At 39.1% G+C, this 18,225-nt stretch overlaps 1 protein-coding gene across 5 annotated transcripts in view; it reads left to right on the top strand.

Moving 5' to 3' along the window:
• Positions 1-702: 702 nt before the first annotated feature.
• The window catches only part of Tasor (transcription activation suppressor), a 78,512-nt gene continuing 60,989 nt past the window's right edge, over positions 703-18,225 (top strand). For all 5 annotated transcript variants that reach the window (XM_052733802.1, XM_052733801.1, XM_052733800.1 and 2 more), the window contains exons 1-5: positions 703-1,197; positions 14,067-14,212; positions 15,557-15,649; positions 16,815-16,887; positions 17,289-17,380. In XM_052733802.1, the coding sequence (XP_052589762.1) occupies positions 816-1,197; positions 14,067-14,212; positions 15,557-15,649; positions 16,815-16,887; positions 17,289-17,380 (786 nt within the window). In that variant the 5' untranslated portion in view covers positions 703-815. The remainder of the gene's footprint in view (positions 1,198-14,066; positions 14,213-15,556; positions 15,650-16,814; positions 16,888-17,288; positions 17,381-18,225) is intronic.

Genomic DNA, 18,225 nt, shown 5'->3' with positions numbered 1-18,225 from the left:
GTATGCCAGAGCACCACTTGTACGCCTGGTGCCCACCGAGGCCAGAAAAGGGCATGAATCCCCTGAACCGGAGTTAACGGCTGGTTAGCAGTCGCCATGTGATTGCTGGGAATCGAACCGCGGTCCTCCGTGAGAGCAGCCAACGCTCTAAACCGAGTAGGTCACAAAACCAGGAGCAGCCAATGATCTGCCGGTTTGGACCTAGAGAACTCGGGATCGGCGAGAAGGCGGACATGCCGGAAAGAGGCAACACCAAGTGTCGGGAAGCCCGCGCCGGGCTTGCCGCAACTGACGTAATGCGGGCAGGTCCAGGGCTCAGGAATTCGCAGAGCGGCCGCCAGGCCCAGGCCCAGGCCCTCGGCCTCCGGCGACGGCGTCGACGCTCAGGCCGGGCGTGGCAGTCGCCCCTTTTGGCGGGCTCGGCATCGCGAGGCCCCGCCCCCCCGGCGCGGTCTATCTGCATGCTCGAAGGCGGGCACGGCGTTCCTATTGGTGGAGCGGGCCCGCCGAGGCCCCGCCCCTCTCCCGGGCCCGACGCGAGCACGTTGGGTGGCCGGGGCCGGTTGAAAAGCCGCCTTGAGTCGGGAGCGGCTCCCGGGGCCAGGGGCACGCTCGGAGCCGCCCGGACGTTCGCGAGGCGTCTCGGAGGCTGGCGTGCGGCCCTGCCCACCCCGGGGGGCGCGGAGGGGCTGGGTGGGTAGCGAGGAATTCGGCGGCGGCGGCGGCGGCGGCGGCGGGGGCCGCCCTTCCCCCCACCCCCACGCCCCGTCGACCCGCTGGGCGGAAGCTTCCCGGGAGCTCCTCACGCCCGCGCGATGGCGACGGCCGCGGAGACCGAGGCCTCTTCGACGGACGCGAGCTGGGAGAGCGGCGGCGGCGGCGGCGGCGGCGACGACGGGATGAAGCCTGCGCTTCCGGAGCTTGAGTCCTCTCCACAAGATGGCGGCGGCGGCGGCGGCTGCTCCTCCACCTCCTCCACCGCGGAGCTCGGCGGCGGCGGCGGCGGCGGCGGCGGCGGCGGCGGCGGCGCGGGGCCTGAGGAGACGGCGGCAGCCGAAGCCGCCCGGAGCCACAGCCACGAGCAGCCTCAGCACGCCTCCGAGGCGGCCGCGGCCGCTCTCCCCAAAGGCGCCGAAGAGCCCGAAAGGCCTGTTAGGCGGAGTTTTCAGATCCCCAGGAAGAGCAGAGAAAAGAAAGGTGGTGCCTCCCCTTCTCCCCGACTCGTCTCTCTCTCTCTCTCTCTCTCTTTCCCCCCTCCATCTTCTCATTAGGACCTCTCTGCCTTCTCCTCTTCTTCCCACACCCATCCGAGACACGTAAACACGCACGCAAGCAAGCGCCCGCCGTCTCTCTTGCCCTCGCTGCCGCCCAGCGCGGGGCCGCGAGCCTAGGCTGGTGGAACCACGCTCCGCCGCTCCCCCTCTCCCCGTGGAAGCTGGAAAGGAGCTCAGGTTTGAAGCGTTATCCATAAGGCTGCAGCTCCCAGAGAGGAAAGCTGGGGCTTGGTGCCCCCCCCCCTCCTTCCCAGCCCCCCGAAGGCAGAGAAGCTGATGTGGCCTCCTAAAGATGCTTCTGAGAAGTCGGCTTGTGGAAATAGCCCGTGGCCATGGATTCTGAGGCTCTCTCCAAGGCCGTTGCGTTCTGAGGACAAGTGTTTTCTCACTGTGGAAATCCTTCAGCTATGCGTGTCTACTTGAAATGTGCTCCATGCCAGCGTCTTCTCTTACTTAGAAAATCTCCGTTAGGATATGAGCTCCATGCACAGTTTGCCATCACACTTCATTTCCATATAGTTTTTTTTTTTTTTTTTGGGAAGCATTAGATTAAATAGGGTTCTTCTGTTTAACTCCAAACTTACTATGGCATTTGTATTTTAAAAGGATGGGAAGGTAGGTTCTTGGTGCATTAATTTCCCTATGGGGGGGAAAATGAGAAGTTCGATTATGACCAAGAATCTCCAATTTACCTTCAACTTCAGATTTTTAAGAAGTCTACTCTTCATTTTTGAAATCAATGTAGGAACAGTTACGTTTTTTTTGAAATCTTAGTGCCATATTGTAAAACGTGCAACACTTTCGTTAGAGTAGGTTTTGACTGTCCAGTAATTTGGAATTTTCTGGATTTGGTTTAAATTTTCCCTTCTTGCCTTACTGCGTGTTACAGTTTTTTAGTGGTTTATTTCCCAGAGCTGCTTTTTTTTTTTTTGTCATTCGAATCTAAAGATTTAGAATCTTGATGGAAATAGTATGCATCTGGGTAACCAACTCTATTTTCACAACTGAGATTATGAAAGTACAAAGAAAATTCCTTTCTATTTAGATGACAAAGCCAAGGAAATAGCATGAGAGAGCATGCAGAGGAGGATGAAATTGACCTTTGGCCACCTAACTTGAATGTTTCTAGAAACATTCTTTAAAATGAGGTGATGTAATACTTTAGGATGTAAGGCAAGATAGTGAATTCTCTTGGTGTAGTTGAGGTGTGGATGGTTGTGTTGATACAAGAAAAGTCACTCATCCCCAAAGGCCATTGGTAGAATAGGTTGGAAGTTCTTTCATATAGGATCTGATCTAAGGGGGCTTAACATATCAGACTGTACCAAAGCCTTTTAAACATCTCTTTTTGATTTTAAATGACTAAGGATGTGAACAAACCACCTTAAAAACTAAACAACAACAACAACAACAAAACACTGAACTGGCTTAACCTTAGGATTCGGTTTGAAATATGGGTAAGGTGGCATGTGTTTCTTAAATTGCATAAGCCAAATCCAGAAGTTGCTCTGACTGCACTTGAAAGTACTAAAAGTGGCATAGGGAATTAGGGAATATGAACCCTAGTTGCTTTCTCCATGGAGTTTGATATATTCCTTGGGGGAAATGTTTATATTTTCCATTTTGTCTAGGGATACGGTTTTATGCTCATCTGTAAGGGAGGTTGTAGTTAAGAAAGCACGGTAGTCTTCATGTTTACTGAAAATAATTGTTAACATCTAACTGTACACCAGGCAGCAGTTCAAACAGTATATGATAGGGCTAAATCAAAACTTTTTTTTCCACTTCTCTGGAGCTGAGGACCAAACCCAGGGCTCTACCACTGAGCTAAATCCCCAACCCCTAAAAATCACAACTTTTAAAAACAAACAAACAAACAAAAAAACTAATAGAGATAGGATCTTCTTAACTTGCTCCAGCCTTGAGCTTGAAATGCTTCTGCCTAAGCCTCCCTACTAGCAGAAATTACAGACGGTAGATACCATGATCTAGCTCTTAATTTGGAGCTTTCAACAACTAGTTTACCATCTCGGATTTTGTTGTATGTTGGGAGAAGTTGTCTTTGAGTTTCAACTTTTTAGTAGAAAAACATTTATCACTTTAGAATGATTATAGGAGTGTTTCTTTTTCTTTGTGTTTTTGTTTTTTGAGACAGAGCCTGGAACTTACTATTTAGATTAGGCTGGCCTGGAACTCAAGAGATCCACTTGCCTCTGCCTCACAAGTGCTGGGATTAAAGGTGAGCACCACCACACCCAGCCTATTTCTCATTTTCTTTAACATCACGTAATAGGCTTATAGTGAACAGTGGAGAACAAGAGGTTAGAAGAAAGGAAAAAAATAAACAGTATAGGCATTGTTAGTTTCATTCTAACATTGATTGGAAGGTTTGAAAAGTATGTTCAGGATTTGGCTTGGTGTACTAGTAGACATCTGACTTACTAGAATAAGAAACTTTTTTATAGATAGGCCTTGAGTTTTTAGCATCAAAAGTTTTGTTACATTCATATTCTAATAGGCGACTGTTTTTTGGTGAAATTTGAAGTTAGTATGTTAATTAAAAAAAAACCTTAAAAGGAAATACCATTCAGTATAATTTATTGACTTTCAAAGTTACAATGGAGACAGGTCTTACTGCATAGCCCATGCTGGCATCAAATATGTAGCAGTCTTCTTGCCTCAAGTATCCTAAGTGCTATAGTTTCATACCTATAGCGACTCGTCCAGCTCTTAAATGTTTACTTGATTATAATAGCATGACATCTAAATACTGCCATTTTAGTGGCGTATTAATACTAGCGGGCAATATAGTACTTGTACACAATAATTCTCAAGAATCTTGTGTGGTAGGTATTATGTCCGTTTCACAGAAAAACTGAAGTACTAAGAAGTAACTTGTCACTTAATTAGTAAATGGTGCAGATGGAATTTGACCATATATATAGATTACTTGAACTACTCAACTGTGAAGCAAGGCTATTAATAGTCTAAATTTTAATGTTATTTAGGGAGGCAGGGCTTATTTTGCCTCACAGTTTCAGAGTATAGTCATCATGGTGAGAAGTTATAACAGCAGAAGCCTGATGGTTGATCACATTACATACATCCACAGCCCCCTTTTGAGGCAGGAGCTCCCTATGTAGCCCAGGCTGGCCTCAAACTCATATTTGATAATGCTCTCTTAGCCTTTTAGTGTTGGGTTTATGGGCTTGTGTCACCACCAAAGGCATTATAATCTAGTATTAAAGTTAGCTTTTGTTCAGCTGTATGTTTTGTTTCCAGTGAAACTAGACTAGCATATATTCAACCTTGGGGAGATGGAAAGATTATGTTCACCATAAATACTAGAGGACTATATGTTCTAAAAGGTTTTGTATTTTAATATTTTTTCAGAGCAGATAGAGATTTATTAAATTGTGAGAACTCCCAAGAGTGGGAGGGGGTCTGAGGGATGAATACCTGTATTTTACTGATTTTGATGTGTATTGTATTTATTGGTTGGACTATTTTCTGTAGTATAGAAAGCCATGAGCCAATGGAGACATCTACATTGTCCTGTAGATGGCATTGCCATATTTTATTCTACATCTAGTATGTTATCAAAAGTAAATTATAATTAGTAATTGAATTTGACAGTATTTCTCTCCAAAGTTCTTAGACTAGTAGAACAGTTTCTAAAAGATGTTCATCTTTTCAAACAAAATCTGCACTTGTCTTTTTTTTTAAAACTCCTGCCTCCAACTTCCCAGTTGCTGAAATTGGACCTGGCTCTGTAGTTGTCTTTTTGTTTTTTGGTTTTTTTTTGTTTTTGTTTGTTTTGAGACGGTTTCTCTGTGTAGTTTTGGTGCCTGTCCTGGATCTTGCTCTGTATCTCAGCCTGGCCTCGAACTCAGAGATCTACCTGGCTCTGCCTCCCAAGTGCTGGATCAAAGGCATGTGCCACCACCGCCCAGCGGTAGTTGTTTTTTTGAGTCATGGTGTTTAGTAGTTGAATATGGATGACTGGATTTTGAAAACAATGATTTTTCTCTACATAGAAGTAAACCTAGCAAGAAATTTCATTTGTAGTGGCTCATGTTGACTTATGCCATTGTATTTGTTACTAACAGCACTATGTTCATTCAACATTGATGTAGAGATGAAACACATTCTTAAAACATTGTCAGGTATTAATTTTTTTTTAGATAGAAAAGCCATTTACAAATCAGTTGTGAACAAATGGAGATACATTGTATGATAGTAATTAAGACCAATAGATACTAGCCTTCGATTCATAATAATAGACCACCTTTGATCACTAGCTGCCCTGCTAATTATTTCCTTTTCTCCCATGTAGCTCAGGCTAGCTTTGTTTTGTTTTGCTTTTTTTGTTTGTTTTTGTTCTGGACAGGGTTTCTCTCTAGCTCTGGCTGTCCATTTTGGCCTCAGCCAGGGGGGTGGTGGCACACGCCTTTGATACCAGCATTCGTGAGGGTCTCTGTGAGTTCGAGGCTAGCCTGGTCTACAGAGGGAGAGCCAGGACAGGCACCAAAACTACAGCCTCAAACTCAGAGTTCTCTTCTGGGATTTAAGTTGTGCACCACCATCGTCTGTCAATTTACAGTTTTTTTATTAGCATATATTATATGCAATAAGGGTTATGGATTTCATTATGGCATTTTTATATATGTACATGATGTTATATCATAACTCCATTACCCTCTTGTGTCCCTCCAAACAACTATTTTTAAGAACTATATGTGTATGGGTGTTTTGTTTGTGTGTCTGCACCGTGTATTTGCCATCAGATCCCCTGGAACTGGAGTTACAGGCAGTTGTGAGCTGCCATGTGGGTGCTGGGAACTAAACTAAACCAATGTCCTCTGGAAGAGCAGCCAGTCCTCTTAATTGCTTGAGCCATCCTTCCAGCCCTTCCTTCTACTTGCTAATCCTCTTCCCAGCTAGCACCTGTCTCAACATTTTTTTCGGGGGGAGTGGGAGGCTTACAGTTCATAGCATGGGCATCTTACCCAGTCTGAACCACAGAAGAGAAGCATCACCCACTCCCGCAACCTTTAACAGTATAAATCCTCAGAGAGGGATGGAGCTCTATCCCTTCTTTCTCAGTTTTGTATAGATCATACATAGGTAATCACAATGGTTGAATTAAAGGTTACACACACATCCTTTACCAACATTGCTAGACTTTGGAGGGAGTGATAGATACTCTGGTTTTTCGAGACGGAGTTTTTCTGTGTAGCTTTGTGCCTTTCCTGGAACTCCCTCTGTAGTCCAGGCTGGCCTCGAACTCACAGAGATCCGCCTGCCTCTGCCTCCCGAGTGCTGGGATCAAAGGCGTGAGCCACCACCACCTGGCTAGATACTCTGTTCATGGTTAGCATTCTTCAGTCATTTATTCTCTGCTTTTAATAGTCACCCACCGCAAAATGAAGCTTCTCTGACCAGAGCTGACAGCAGCACTATTCTTCGGGCTTGTCTTGACCTCCTGTCCCAGTCTCCTAAATGCTGGAATTGTAGATATATGTTACCACATTCAGCTGCTGTTCTTTGTGTTCTTGTGGTTCTGGGATGGAACTCGTGGCTTATTGCATGCCAGGCAAATGCCCTGTGGAGATACATTGAAGTCCCATCCATTGGCTACTCTAGTTATAATTACTTTTAAGTCAGAAAACTTATATTCTGATTATGTGTTTTGATAGCAACATTCCATGTTCTCTAAAGTTCAGCTTATGTATATATAATACAAGAAGGTCTGCACTGGCACAAAATAAATTGATCAAGATAATTGAAAATGTTCTTTTGATTAAAGAACAAAGTTGCTATTTTTTTTTAACCTATTGCCAGTTTCTTAAAGGTAAAATCGTGCGTGTGTGCGTGCGTGCGTGTCAGTAGGGATGGAACCCAGGGCTTCATCTATGCATGGTGAGCATGTAACCATTGACTTCTATCATTAGCTATCTTTTTACTTTTTATTTTGAGAAGTATCTTAAGATTCCCAGAGCTGGTCCTGAAATCACTGTAGAAGCCAGGGTGGCCTAGAATTTGGGATCATTATACTATAGTCTCCTGAGTGGTTGTGATTACAGGCCTGTGATATTGGGCCTAGGTGTAAACTTAATTCTTAACTGTGATTTTTGTTTTTATTTTTTATTTTTTTCATTGAAACAAGATATTTCCATGTGGCCTAGGCCGACTAAAAACTCAAAATTCTTCTGCCTCAGCCACAGGTACGTGCTACATACCTTACCTAAAAATTTTTTGTGGGGAAGGGATTTCAATGCTATATCTGGGAATCATGACACTTAAATTCTAGTTCTTTTTTTTTTTTTTTTAACCTTTTTTGAGGCACAGTCTTACTGTATAGACCAAGCTGACCTTGAACTCACTATTTTGTAATCATTCTTTTACCTTAGCCTCTTGAATTACAGATAAACACCACTAAAGCGGCTGGCTTTAGTTCTGATTTTTTTTTTAGTACCTATCAGTTTTCTTATCCTAACTATCTCCAGATGTCCTAGATGTGTGTTGTTTGGTCTTGTGGAATATATCTGTAACTAGTTTGTCACTAGGGAAACTGATAAGAAGTTCACTCACCCATCTTTCTGACATGCTTTTTATGGGATTTAAGCAAATTATTTATTTTCCTTAATGTGTGAAAAAACTTTGTTGCTTCTGTTACTAACTTTTTGTTTTGTTTCTGAGACAGTGTCGGAAGTAGCCTGGGTTGTCGTTGAACTCCTGATCCTCTTATCTCACCTCCCTAGTACTAGGATTACAGCAGGTGTTACCATTCCTTACTTCGTTTTAACTTTTGTAATCAACAAGTAATGTCTTTCGGTCCCATTCTTTCTCTACAAAAATAAAATTAGAAGAAAAAAAAATATTTAAGGGACTTGAAAGAAAGAGCTGGAGAGAAGGCCCAGCAGTTGAGTACTTCCTGCTCTTCCACATGACCTGGATTCAGTTCCCAGCACCTACCTGGCAGCTTACAACTAGTTATAACTCTATACTTTCTTTTGGTCTTGGGTACTAGGTATGCTATGGTACATAGACAATAAATGGAGGCAAAATACCCATACACTTAGGAAAACAGACTTAAAAGACAAGAGTAGAAAATGTGTTAGAAGTGAAATTTTCTTTTAAAATAGTTCATTTCCTGTGCCCACATGTCTCATGATTTTCTGGTGTGCAAAATAAGGATACAATTACATTTTTCTGACTTGATATGTTTGGGTGGCTCATACTTACACATAACCTTAGTGCCAGAGAACTTGAATTTGAGTCCTACCTACCTAATTATCCATTAATTTTGTAGCTTTGGGGTCACCATAACTTACCTGTCTCAGGTTAGTTTGTCTTGTTACTTGTTTCAGTTTTGATTTTTTGTTTTTTTGTTTTTTTTTTGTTTTTCGAGACAGGGTTTCTCTGTGTAGCTTTGCGCCTTTCCTGGTACTCGCTTTGGAGACCAGGCTGGCCTCGAACTCACAGAGATCCGCCTGGCTCTGCCTCCCGAGTGCTGGGATTAAAGGCGTGCGCCACCACCGCCCGGCTTGTTTCAGTTTTGAGAAGGAGGCATATTGTACTTGTGTTTTTGATAACTGAGATTATATGTATAAAAGTTTCAGTATCTAAAAGTGTTGGTGACCTACTAGTGGTAAGACTCAGTAACTGTCAGAATCCGGGAAATAGTATTTTGGATAGTGACTTTACTAAGTGAAATGGATGGTTCCAAGTGAGATATTTTAAGATATAAAACAGACCACCAGGGAATGTACAGAAGGTGAACTTAATAAATTTCTAAACTGCCATTGCCAGCACATGGCCTTAAAGTCTTTAAAAGTAGATAGTGTAATTTTATTTTATACAAATGATTGTTGAGGGAAAAAAAGTCAGAGAAATATTAATTTGTGACCTAACTAGTGAATCCATTTGAAATGTGAAATGCTTAGGACCATTATTTATTGTTTGACCTAAAGTAATAGTTATTTCTATTATTCTGTTTTTTAAGATTTGTTTTCCCCCTATTAGCAGATGTTTTAGTTACTCTTGACATGACTGTACAGGACATTGCTTTGGATTAAACTGGAAATGTTTAGTACTTTACAAAGAGTTAATTTATGCAATTTTATGTTTGACTTATTTGTGTGTGTCTCTGTAATTTATTTTTATATGTATGTGTGTATGGAGAGGTGTGGTATTTGCAGGTGATAACAGGTGCCCTTGAAGACCAGAAGCATTAAATCCCCTGGAGCTGGAGTTACAGACCTTAGGCTACCTGACATGGCTACAGGGAATCAAACTTACGTTCTTTGCAAGTTGTTCTTTGCAAGTGTGATAAGTACTCTTAACCACTGAACTATGTTGTCAGCCCAGTGTTTGATTAATTTTTGTTCATGATTAGATTGGTTGGAAGTAGTGTTGTCAGCTTAAGGAAAGTAATTTCTGTGTAAACTTTAAAATTAGTTTAGCCGGGCGGTGGTGGCGCACGCCTTTAATCCCAGCACTCGGGAGGCAGAGCCAGGCGGATCTCTGTGAGTTCGAGGCCAGCCTGGACTACCAAGTGAGTTCCAGGAAAGGTGCAAAGCTACACAGAGAAACCCTGTCTCGAAAAACCAAAAAAAAAAAAAAAAAAAAAAAAAAAAAAAAAAAAAAATTAGTTTAACAGGAGGTAGTGGTAACAAAAATGTTGAATTATCCACCATTCCTATACAACAAATTTAAACATCTATTTCTATTTTCTATTCTTGGGTTTTGTTTTATGATAGTATTTATGTATGTATGAATGGATCTTTTTGTTAATTTCTTCTGAGATAGGGTCTCCTTTCCGTATATGTCACTGGCTGGCCTGGTATTCCATACATAGCCCAGGATGGCCTTGAATTTGTATTAATTCAATTTCAGCATTTTGAGAGCTGAGATTATAGGTGTGTTCTACTCTGCTGGGCTAGCAAGAGCTTGCTCCGCCTTCTTATTTTTTATTTTGTTTGCAGTTATTGGGATTGAACCGAGGTTTTGTGCATGCTAGGAGAAGTGCTTTATTGCTAAATCTTAATTTAAAACAAACATTTTGGTAGTTGGAGCTTGTATTCAACATAAAACTTTTGTTGCTACTGTGAGAATAGAAGCACAGCCAGTGTTTGTTCTGATTGTCTGACAAATCTCCCTGATTTCTGCAGTTCTGTCCTGGTTTTGTTGCGACAGGGCCTACTTTGTAGCTGAATTTTATTGATATTCTGATAATGGAAGTAAATTCATATGGTGTGCACCTCGGTCTAAATAGTAAATCACTTCTTTGTTCAAAAACAGACACACACCCCACCATCAAGTGTTTGCTGGGATTGGAACTGTAACAAGTGGGTTGTGTGGGCCTGTTACTATCTGTCCTAGGTCATCTTGATGTGAGAGTATAATGGCTTTAGGGTAGCATATTCATTCACTTAGTGCATATTGGGAAAGCAGCTCCTTGTGATCCGTGCTTCAGCTTTTATAGTGATTTTAAACTTTGAAAGTGAAAAAACTCTTTATATGAACTTTAAAAAAGAAAAAAAAGTACTGCCTGTGTGTACTTTAACCATTGAGTGTACTTGGAACTGCTTATATTTCTACTTACTAGTGTATGGGAAAGATGAGGTGAACAAGGCAGATGTAGTTTGTGTTCTTATGGAATTGACTATTTATTTATTACTGGATACATCTACAAATTTGATTATAGGATACTCTTAGTAGTCTTACTCTATTTGAATGTCTTTTTTTTTTTTTTTTCCTTTTTAGTTTACTTATAGTCAGACTTTTTTTTTTTTTCTTTAGTTCTCTTGTTTCTACTCCAGGGTAGCTGGCCCATGAGCTTCCTGGGAACAGTTCTGTCTGCCTCCTACCTTGTAACTTAACCAGCATCTGACTTTTTCTGTGGCTTCCAGGGATCCAAACTCAGTTTATCAGGCTTGCACAGCCAGCTAAGCCATCTCACCAGCCACTTTTTCTCTTCAGTTGCATTATTGTAACCATGTTGAATTTATTCCTCAGGATGTTTGTATATGTTATCTTTAAAGTAGGTATACATTGGCTTTTACCTGGCACACATGGTAACTCTTCATTTTTAGACTAATACTGTGTATGCCTAGTTAAAGAATGGGTATGCCACTTGACATTGTATCTTTTATAGTCTAATAAAAATGAATTGAAAGTACAGTAAAAACAGCTTGTTTATAGTTAGCTTTCAGGTAGCATACTTTTTAAGTATTTACTTTTTAATTATGTGTATGTATGTGTGTGTCAGGGGATGTACACATGAGTGCAGGTGTTTAAGGAAGCCAAAGGTGTAGGATTCTCTGAAGCTGGAGTTAGAGGTGGTTGAGCCACCTGACATGGTGCTGAGAATTGAATTCAGGTCCTTTTGAAGAGTACATGCTCTTAACCACTGAGCTGTTTCTCCAGCCCCCACAAAGTGTCATACTTCTAAGAGTATGTATAAAGCTGAGAGTGATGGCAATTGCTTATAATCCCAGTACTTGGGAAACGGAAGCTGGAAGATGGCACAGTTGAGGTCAGCCTAGGCTACATAATGAATTTCAGACTATTACGGATTTTTTTTGGTGAGTCCTTGTGTTGAAATAGATAAATATACATCTATCAGTGCTTTCAGTGGAACCCAAAAGTTACTTAATATTTGTTGACCTTAAATAAATGTCTTGAAAAAAATACAGATAAATGGTGAGTATAATTGTTTCTGTGAATAGTTCTGTCTACATTAAAAAAAAAGTATGCCTTTTTTGATTGTGGAAAGTTTATATGTGTAGATCTGATATTTGAAATTTATTAAATGAAAACTTTCATGTACATATTAGAAATTTAAGGTTATTAAGGCCAAATTATTGTTGTGTGTTGGCTTCTTTTGTTTTGAGTTGGGATCTCATTATGTAGCTCTAGCTGTCCTGGAACTTAAGCTGTAGAACAAACTGGCCTCAAACTAAGAGATCTGTCTATCCTGAATGTTGTGATTAAGGGCATATGCCACCATACTTGGTTATTAAATCAAACAGATTAGATGATTTAGTGTTTTAAAAATTCCAGTACCGGAGAGTTGTTTCAGGGTAAAAGCACAGTTCACTATGTGTATAAGCTTGAGTTTGACTCCCGGAAAATTGATCTGAAAGGTGTTCTATGACCTCTACATGTACATCTTGGCATGAGCATACATGTTCATGCATGCATACAAATTTGAGCCAGATGTGGTGAGATATGCTTGTATTTCCAGCACTCGAGAGACTAAAAAAAGGATTTGAGGTTAGCCTTGACTGCCTGGTAAGAACTTGTATCAGAGATGGAAGAAGAAAATTAAATGGAATATAGAATGGTGAAAACACAAGGCATACAAATGTCATTGTGTTAACTTTACACCAGCTGCTTTGTTCTGCTTAGTACGTTTTTTCTATGTACTGCGTTACATAATGTACTTGGCATATAATTATTAGAAGTGGAGTTTCCTATTTTATAATGAGAGAACTGGACTGTTTGATTAAGTTATATATCATCTGCTACAAAGCCAGCAAATGACAAATCTGGTATTTCAGTTTTTGCTCTAAAACTCTATGAACTGTTTTGTTGTTTTCCAGTATTGGTATTGAAACATTCAAAGCAAATGTTCTACTACTTTTTACTTTTTGTTTTGAAGACAAGTCTCACTAAGTTGTCTAGGCCATCCTTGAACTAGCTCTGTACTTAGCCATCAAATAGCTAGGATAAAGTGGTGCACACCTTTAATCCCAGCACTCAGAGGCAGAGACAGGAGGAGGATCTCTTGAGTTCAAGACCAGCCTGGTCTACAGAGTTCCAGAACAGCCAGGGCTACACAGAAAAACCCTGTCTTAAAAAAAGGAAAGAAAAAACAAAACAAAAAAAGACTTAACACTGCTGGCTTGGCTGAAAGCCTTGCATTCATTTTAACATTTGGTAGTTAAAAATGTTCTATTTTATATCAATAATAAAGCTATTTGAGTACTGCACATTACTCTAACTTTATTACTAAATGTAAACAATCATTTTATTTTATGGGTTCATTGTCTAAAATTGGATTTTGCCCTTTTTTTTGGAGACAGGATCTTGCTGTAAAGTCCTGGCTGGCCTGGACCTCCAGTTTGTAGATCAAGCTGCCTCTAAACTTTTGATTATCCTCTTTTCTCTGCCTTTCAAGTATAGGAATTAGAGACATGAGTTGGGTTTAAGCTTTCATATATGGTAAATCTTTATATTTCCTAATCTATCATAGTCTTAGACATACTTTTTGAGTGTAATGTAAGTAGTAATTGAGACAAGTTGAGTACATGTATAGGTTATTACAAGAGTTTAAGCAGTTTAGATTGTCAGTGTAGCATCCCTGAGGTTTGTAAAATTGCAACCTTTTTTTGTGTGTGAGGCCAGATTCTCATTGCTGAGGGAACTAGTTAGTATAGGTAAGTCTAATTTTTCTTGAGTGAGTTAAAAAAATTATTGGTGTGCGAGTACATGTACATGTGTAGGCAGGTGATGGGTAGGGGCACCTTTGAGTCATGAGGATCCTAGGATTCAGTTGTCAGGGCTGCAGGAAGCACCTTCACCTGTGGGCTGTCTAGTTGGTCATCTTCAGTCTTGCACGTCATAAAATGAAGTCCCTTTTGATGCCTTTTGTTCATTTGAAATTAGATATTTAAAAAAACACAGAGACCCTGTCTCGAAAAACCAAAAAAAAAAAAAAAGAACAGAACAGAAAAATGTACATTTATGATCTTACAATCCGTTTTTATTTTTTTATTTTAGCACTTTTCCAGCAATTAACTCCAGGTTCTAGAGAATTTGAAGATGTTTTAAATATTCTCCATTCATCTTACCTTGAGCCATCCTCAGTAACAAATTTTAACTATAGACGAGCTTGCTTGATACATAATGACCTTTTGGAAAAAGAGGTATGTAATTAGCATGGGGAAGAAATCCTTTTTTAATTTTTTTAAATGATTTTTTTGTAGTCCTAGGAATTAAACCCCTGGGTCTGACTCAATGCTAAGCAAGTGCTCAATCCCTCAGATATATCCCCCTCCTAAATTGTATCTCTTTTATTGCTATGCTATGTTTATCTGCTGTGTTTAATTGTTACTAATATGTAGCTATGCAGAATCCTGAAATTAAGTCATCCACTTAGGGATAGCTTACTATAAGAGTACTTAATTGTAAATTGACAAGGACTTTTTTCCCCCTATTTTGTACATGGTAATTAAATGTCTATATTGAAAGATAATGAAATAAGATTTAATGTGTTTTGTTAGGAAATAACCTTTTTTTTCTTTTTCTAAAATTTCCGGCTGTATTGTTAATTTTAGTGAAATTAAGTATATACAAAGGGTAATAGTTGACAATGAATCCTAACTTCATTTACAAATTAGATATTCTTTGAGTTTAATATAGGAAAAGCCAACGTGTATAATTCTGAGGTAACACACAAATGGAATTTTAGAATGTTTAATATTTATGGCTTTCTAATGGATATGAAATATTACAAAGTTTGGTTTTATAACAGTTAATGATATGCTAACAAAATTTAACTTTGAAGGGCACTTCCTGAAGGCCACTGTTACCAGTTTTAGAGAAAATAAAAATTTTTGATAGTTTGACGTGATTTCATGGTATAGTAGGGATTTTTTGTTAATTGTTTATGGAAATGTTATCTGAAATTACAGTACATGGTTGAAGAGGTAGCCTGAATACAAATACAAAATGCTTGCTGTTCTGTACTTTAAATAGATATCTGTTTGAATCTAAAAGTAAATCCAGCAGTTTAGATGACTTGATGAATATGGAACATACTGTTAGACTGGGTCCCATTCTGTAACAGAGGCTGTCCTTGAACCCAAAGGAATCTTCCTGCTTCAGCCTCCAGACTGCTGGCTTTACAAGGTTAAATGCTACTTGCCACTGTGCCTGGGTTAAATAAATTAAACCACCTATTCAGTATACCATGTTAAGTGGGAGATAAAAAGATAACAAAGCATCAGTTTATAATCTTTGAGGTGATTGGCGGCATAGTAAACTTTTAATAAAAAAATTGGCTAAAATTAGTAAGTACTAGATACTTTGGACTGTTTTATATATATATGGGGAATTAAAATGGGAAGAAATAAAATTGAACATTGAATAGCAGAAAGCATAGAGAAAGATCTTTATTTTGATAGGTTTGAGATTTCTTAGAAAAATTTCTTTAACGCTAAGCTTAATGAAACAGTCATGCTAAGTAGTTATAGATTAATTTCTTTTAGTTTACAGAAAAGAGAAGAGAACTGAAGTTTGATGGTCGTTTGGATAAGGAACTTTCAGAATCTTACGCATTTCTCATGGTTGATCGATACCAGGTGAGACAATTCTGTTTCCATTGTAAGTCACGAGTTTCACAATTATTCAACAACATGTTTGGTGAGTATACAGCAGCTTTTTTCTGAGAGAGAGGGAGAAAGAGAGAGTGTTGAACTCAGGTTGTCAGTCTTGGTGGGAGGTGCCTTTACCTACTAAGCCATCTTACCTCATCCTTGTTTATTCTTTATGATTTAACTTTATTCTTAATAAAGTGTATGTGTATGCATATGAGTTTAGGTGTATATTGGATTTCCTAGAGTGAGAATTACAGGCAGAGTAACTCATGCCTGATATGAGTATACTGGGAATTAAATTTGAGTTCTCTAGAAGACCAGTATGAGCTCTTAAACAGTTGTCTTTCCAGCCCTTGTTTTTTTTTTTTTTTTTTTTTGAGATAGGTTGTTCTTGAACTTGGGGGCATTTTGCTGTCAGCCATCTGGGGTTCTAGGCATTCACCGTAACCTGATGTTTTTATTGACATATAAGTAGAAGAAATGATTCAGTGGGGCAAAGTATATGCTTTGCAATTTCTTTTTCAAATGTAATCATTGTTTCTCTGGTTGTTTTTGTTTCTTCTCTTAGAACGTGCTTGATTGAACATTTTCTTTTATGAAAACAAGATTGTCTTATATAATGCTGACTATATTCTTATAGCCATTTTTTCCCCCTTTAATTGAAAGTAGTGGTTAACTTTCTCTTTAGATATTTTGCTTGGGGCTGGAGAAGTGGTTCAGAGGTTAAGAGTACTTGCTGCTCTTCAAGAGGACCTGAGTTCAATTCCCAGCACCCATGTTAGTCAGCTCACAAGTGCCTGTAACTCCAGCTCCAGAGAATCCACTGCCCTCTTTTGGTGTTTGGGGGTACTGCCACACACAAATACATATTGCACATAAATAAGAGTATTAAAAATCTTAAAATAAGTATTTTTCTGGTCTTAATTTTCTTTTGTTTATGACAGTATCTGCCACAAGTAGCATAAATAAAGATAAGTTTCTGATAGGATTACCTAAGAAATTTAAGCAAGTTTTACATTAATACTTAATAGTTAGCTGACATTTGTGTGTAAAATTTCTGTAAGGTATAGTTTATAAGATTACATTTTGAAATTTTATAGATTTTTCTTGTTATGATTTCAAACTGAAATGTTTTGTTTTGTTTACTTAGGTTCAAAGCATATGTGAAAAAGGATTGCAGGTGGGCCAGTCCAAAATAACTATTCTGGGCAGTCCTTCCATGGGTAATTTTTTTGTTTTTCATTTATACTTAACTACTATGAAGTTGCCATTTAAAACTCTTAATGTAATCTGCTTATAGTCACTAATCTGTATGTTTTTTATATTTTCAAACAAGGAGAGTAGTATTAAGTTCTGAAATGTAATGCTGATTTTATTTCTTTGTTTCTGATTTTGCATACTTCTAATTGATCAAATATTACTATTTAAAATGTTTTATTCTGATCAAAATGATTTTGAAAAACGTGATTAATTTCATGTTTTACTATGGTTTAAGCATCAGCTATCTCTACTGTCTCTAGTATTGCTTTTAAAAAGTTGCCACACCTCCGTTTTTATTATTGGTTAAATATTTTGATTAAAAAAACAAACCTAATTGTTTAAATTATTTTTCTTTTTCTGTTAGGTATATATCTGTGTAGATATGCAGATCTCTTACAGGCTAATCCTTTGGAAGCTGGGGCAGTGGGTGATGTTGTTATTTTTAAAATAATGAAGGTAATTTTCACTTTTATTTGTACATATCAAAGATAACATTTAACTTGGATTTCAGTTTTAAGTGTTCTCATGACTTTAGGAGTTTTTGAATTAAAAGTCTGTATTTGGTGTTATATGAAGATGCTCTAGACTCTTTAGAGTAATTGATTTGCGGTCTTTTTTATGTTTATTTATTTTTCTTTTTTTTTTTTTTTTTTTTTTTTTTTTTTTTTTTTTTAAGATTTATTTATTTATTATGTATACAATGTTCTGTTTTCATGTATCCCCGCAGACCAGAAGAGGGAGCCAGATCTCATTACAGATGGTAGTGAGCCACCATGTGGGTGCTGGGAATTGAACTCAGGACCTCTGGAAAAACAGCCAGTGTTCTTAACCTCTGAGCCATCTCTCCAGCCCTGTTTATTTATTAATATAATGTATGTGGGTGTGGGTGCACATGTCACAGGATGCATGTGAAGATGAGAGGAAGACTTGGGGAGTTGGGGGAGTCAGTTCTTCCTTCAGCCTTGTGGGTCCTCAGAGTCAAACTCAGGTCATTAGGCTTGGTGTTTTTACCTGCTGAACTGTCTCACCGCGCTCGCTCTCTCTCTCTCTCTCTCTCTCTCTCTCTCTCTCTCTTTCTCTCCTCTCTCTCTCTCTCTCTCTCTCTCTCTCTCTCTCTCTCACACACACACACACACACACACTCTCTCTTTCTCTCCTCTCTCTCTCTCTCTCTCACACACACACACACACACACACACTCTTAAACTGTTTTCTGAAGAAAATAATGGGGAAGAAAGTAACGTGTTGGTAATATAAGTAGGTAAATAGTTTAATAGTACTTGTATTTCCTTATTATAATA

Source organism: Peromyscus californicus, unplaced genomic scaffold, assembly GCF_007827085.1.
Source record: "Peromyscus californicus insignis strain IS unplaced genomic scaffold, ASM782708v3 Scaffold_12__1_contigs__length_115047231, whole genome shotgun sequence".
Taxonomy (NCBI): Eukaryota; Metazoa; Chordata; class Mammalia; order Rodentia; family Cricetidae; genus Peromyscus; species Peromyscus californicus.
This window is presented reverse-complemented; position numbering and strand designations above follow the sequence as displayed.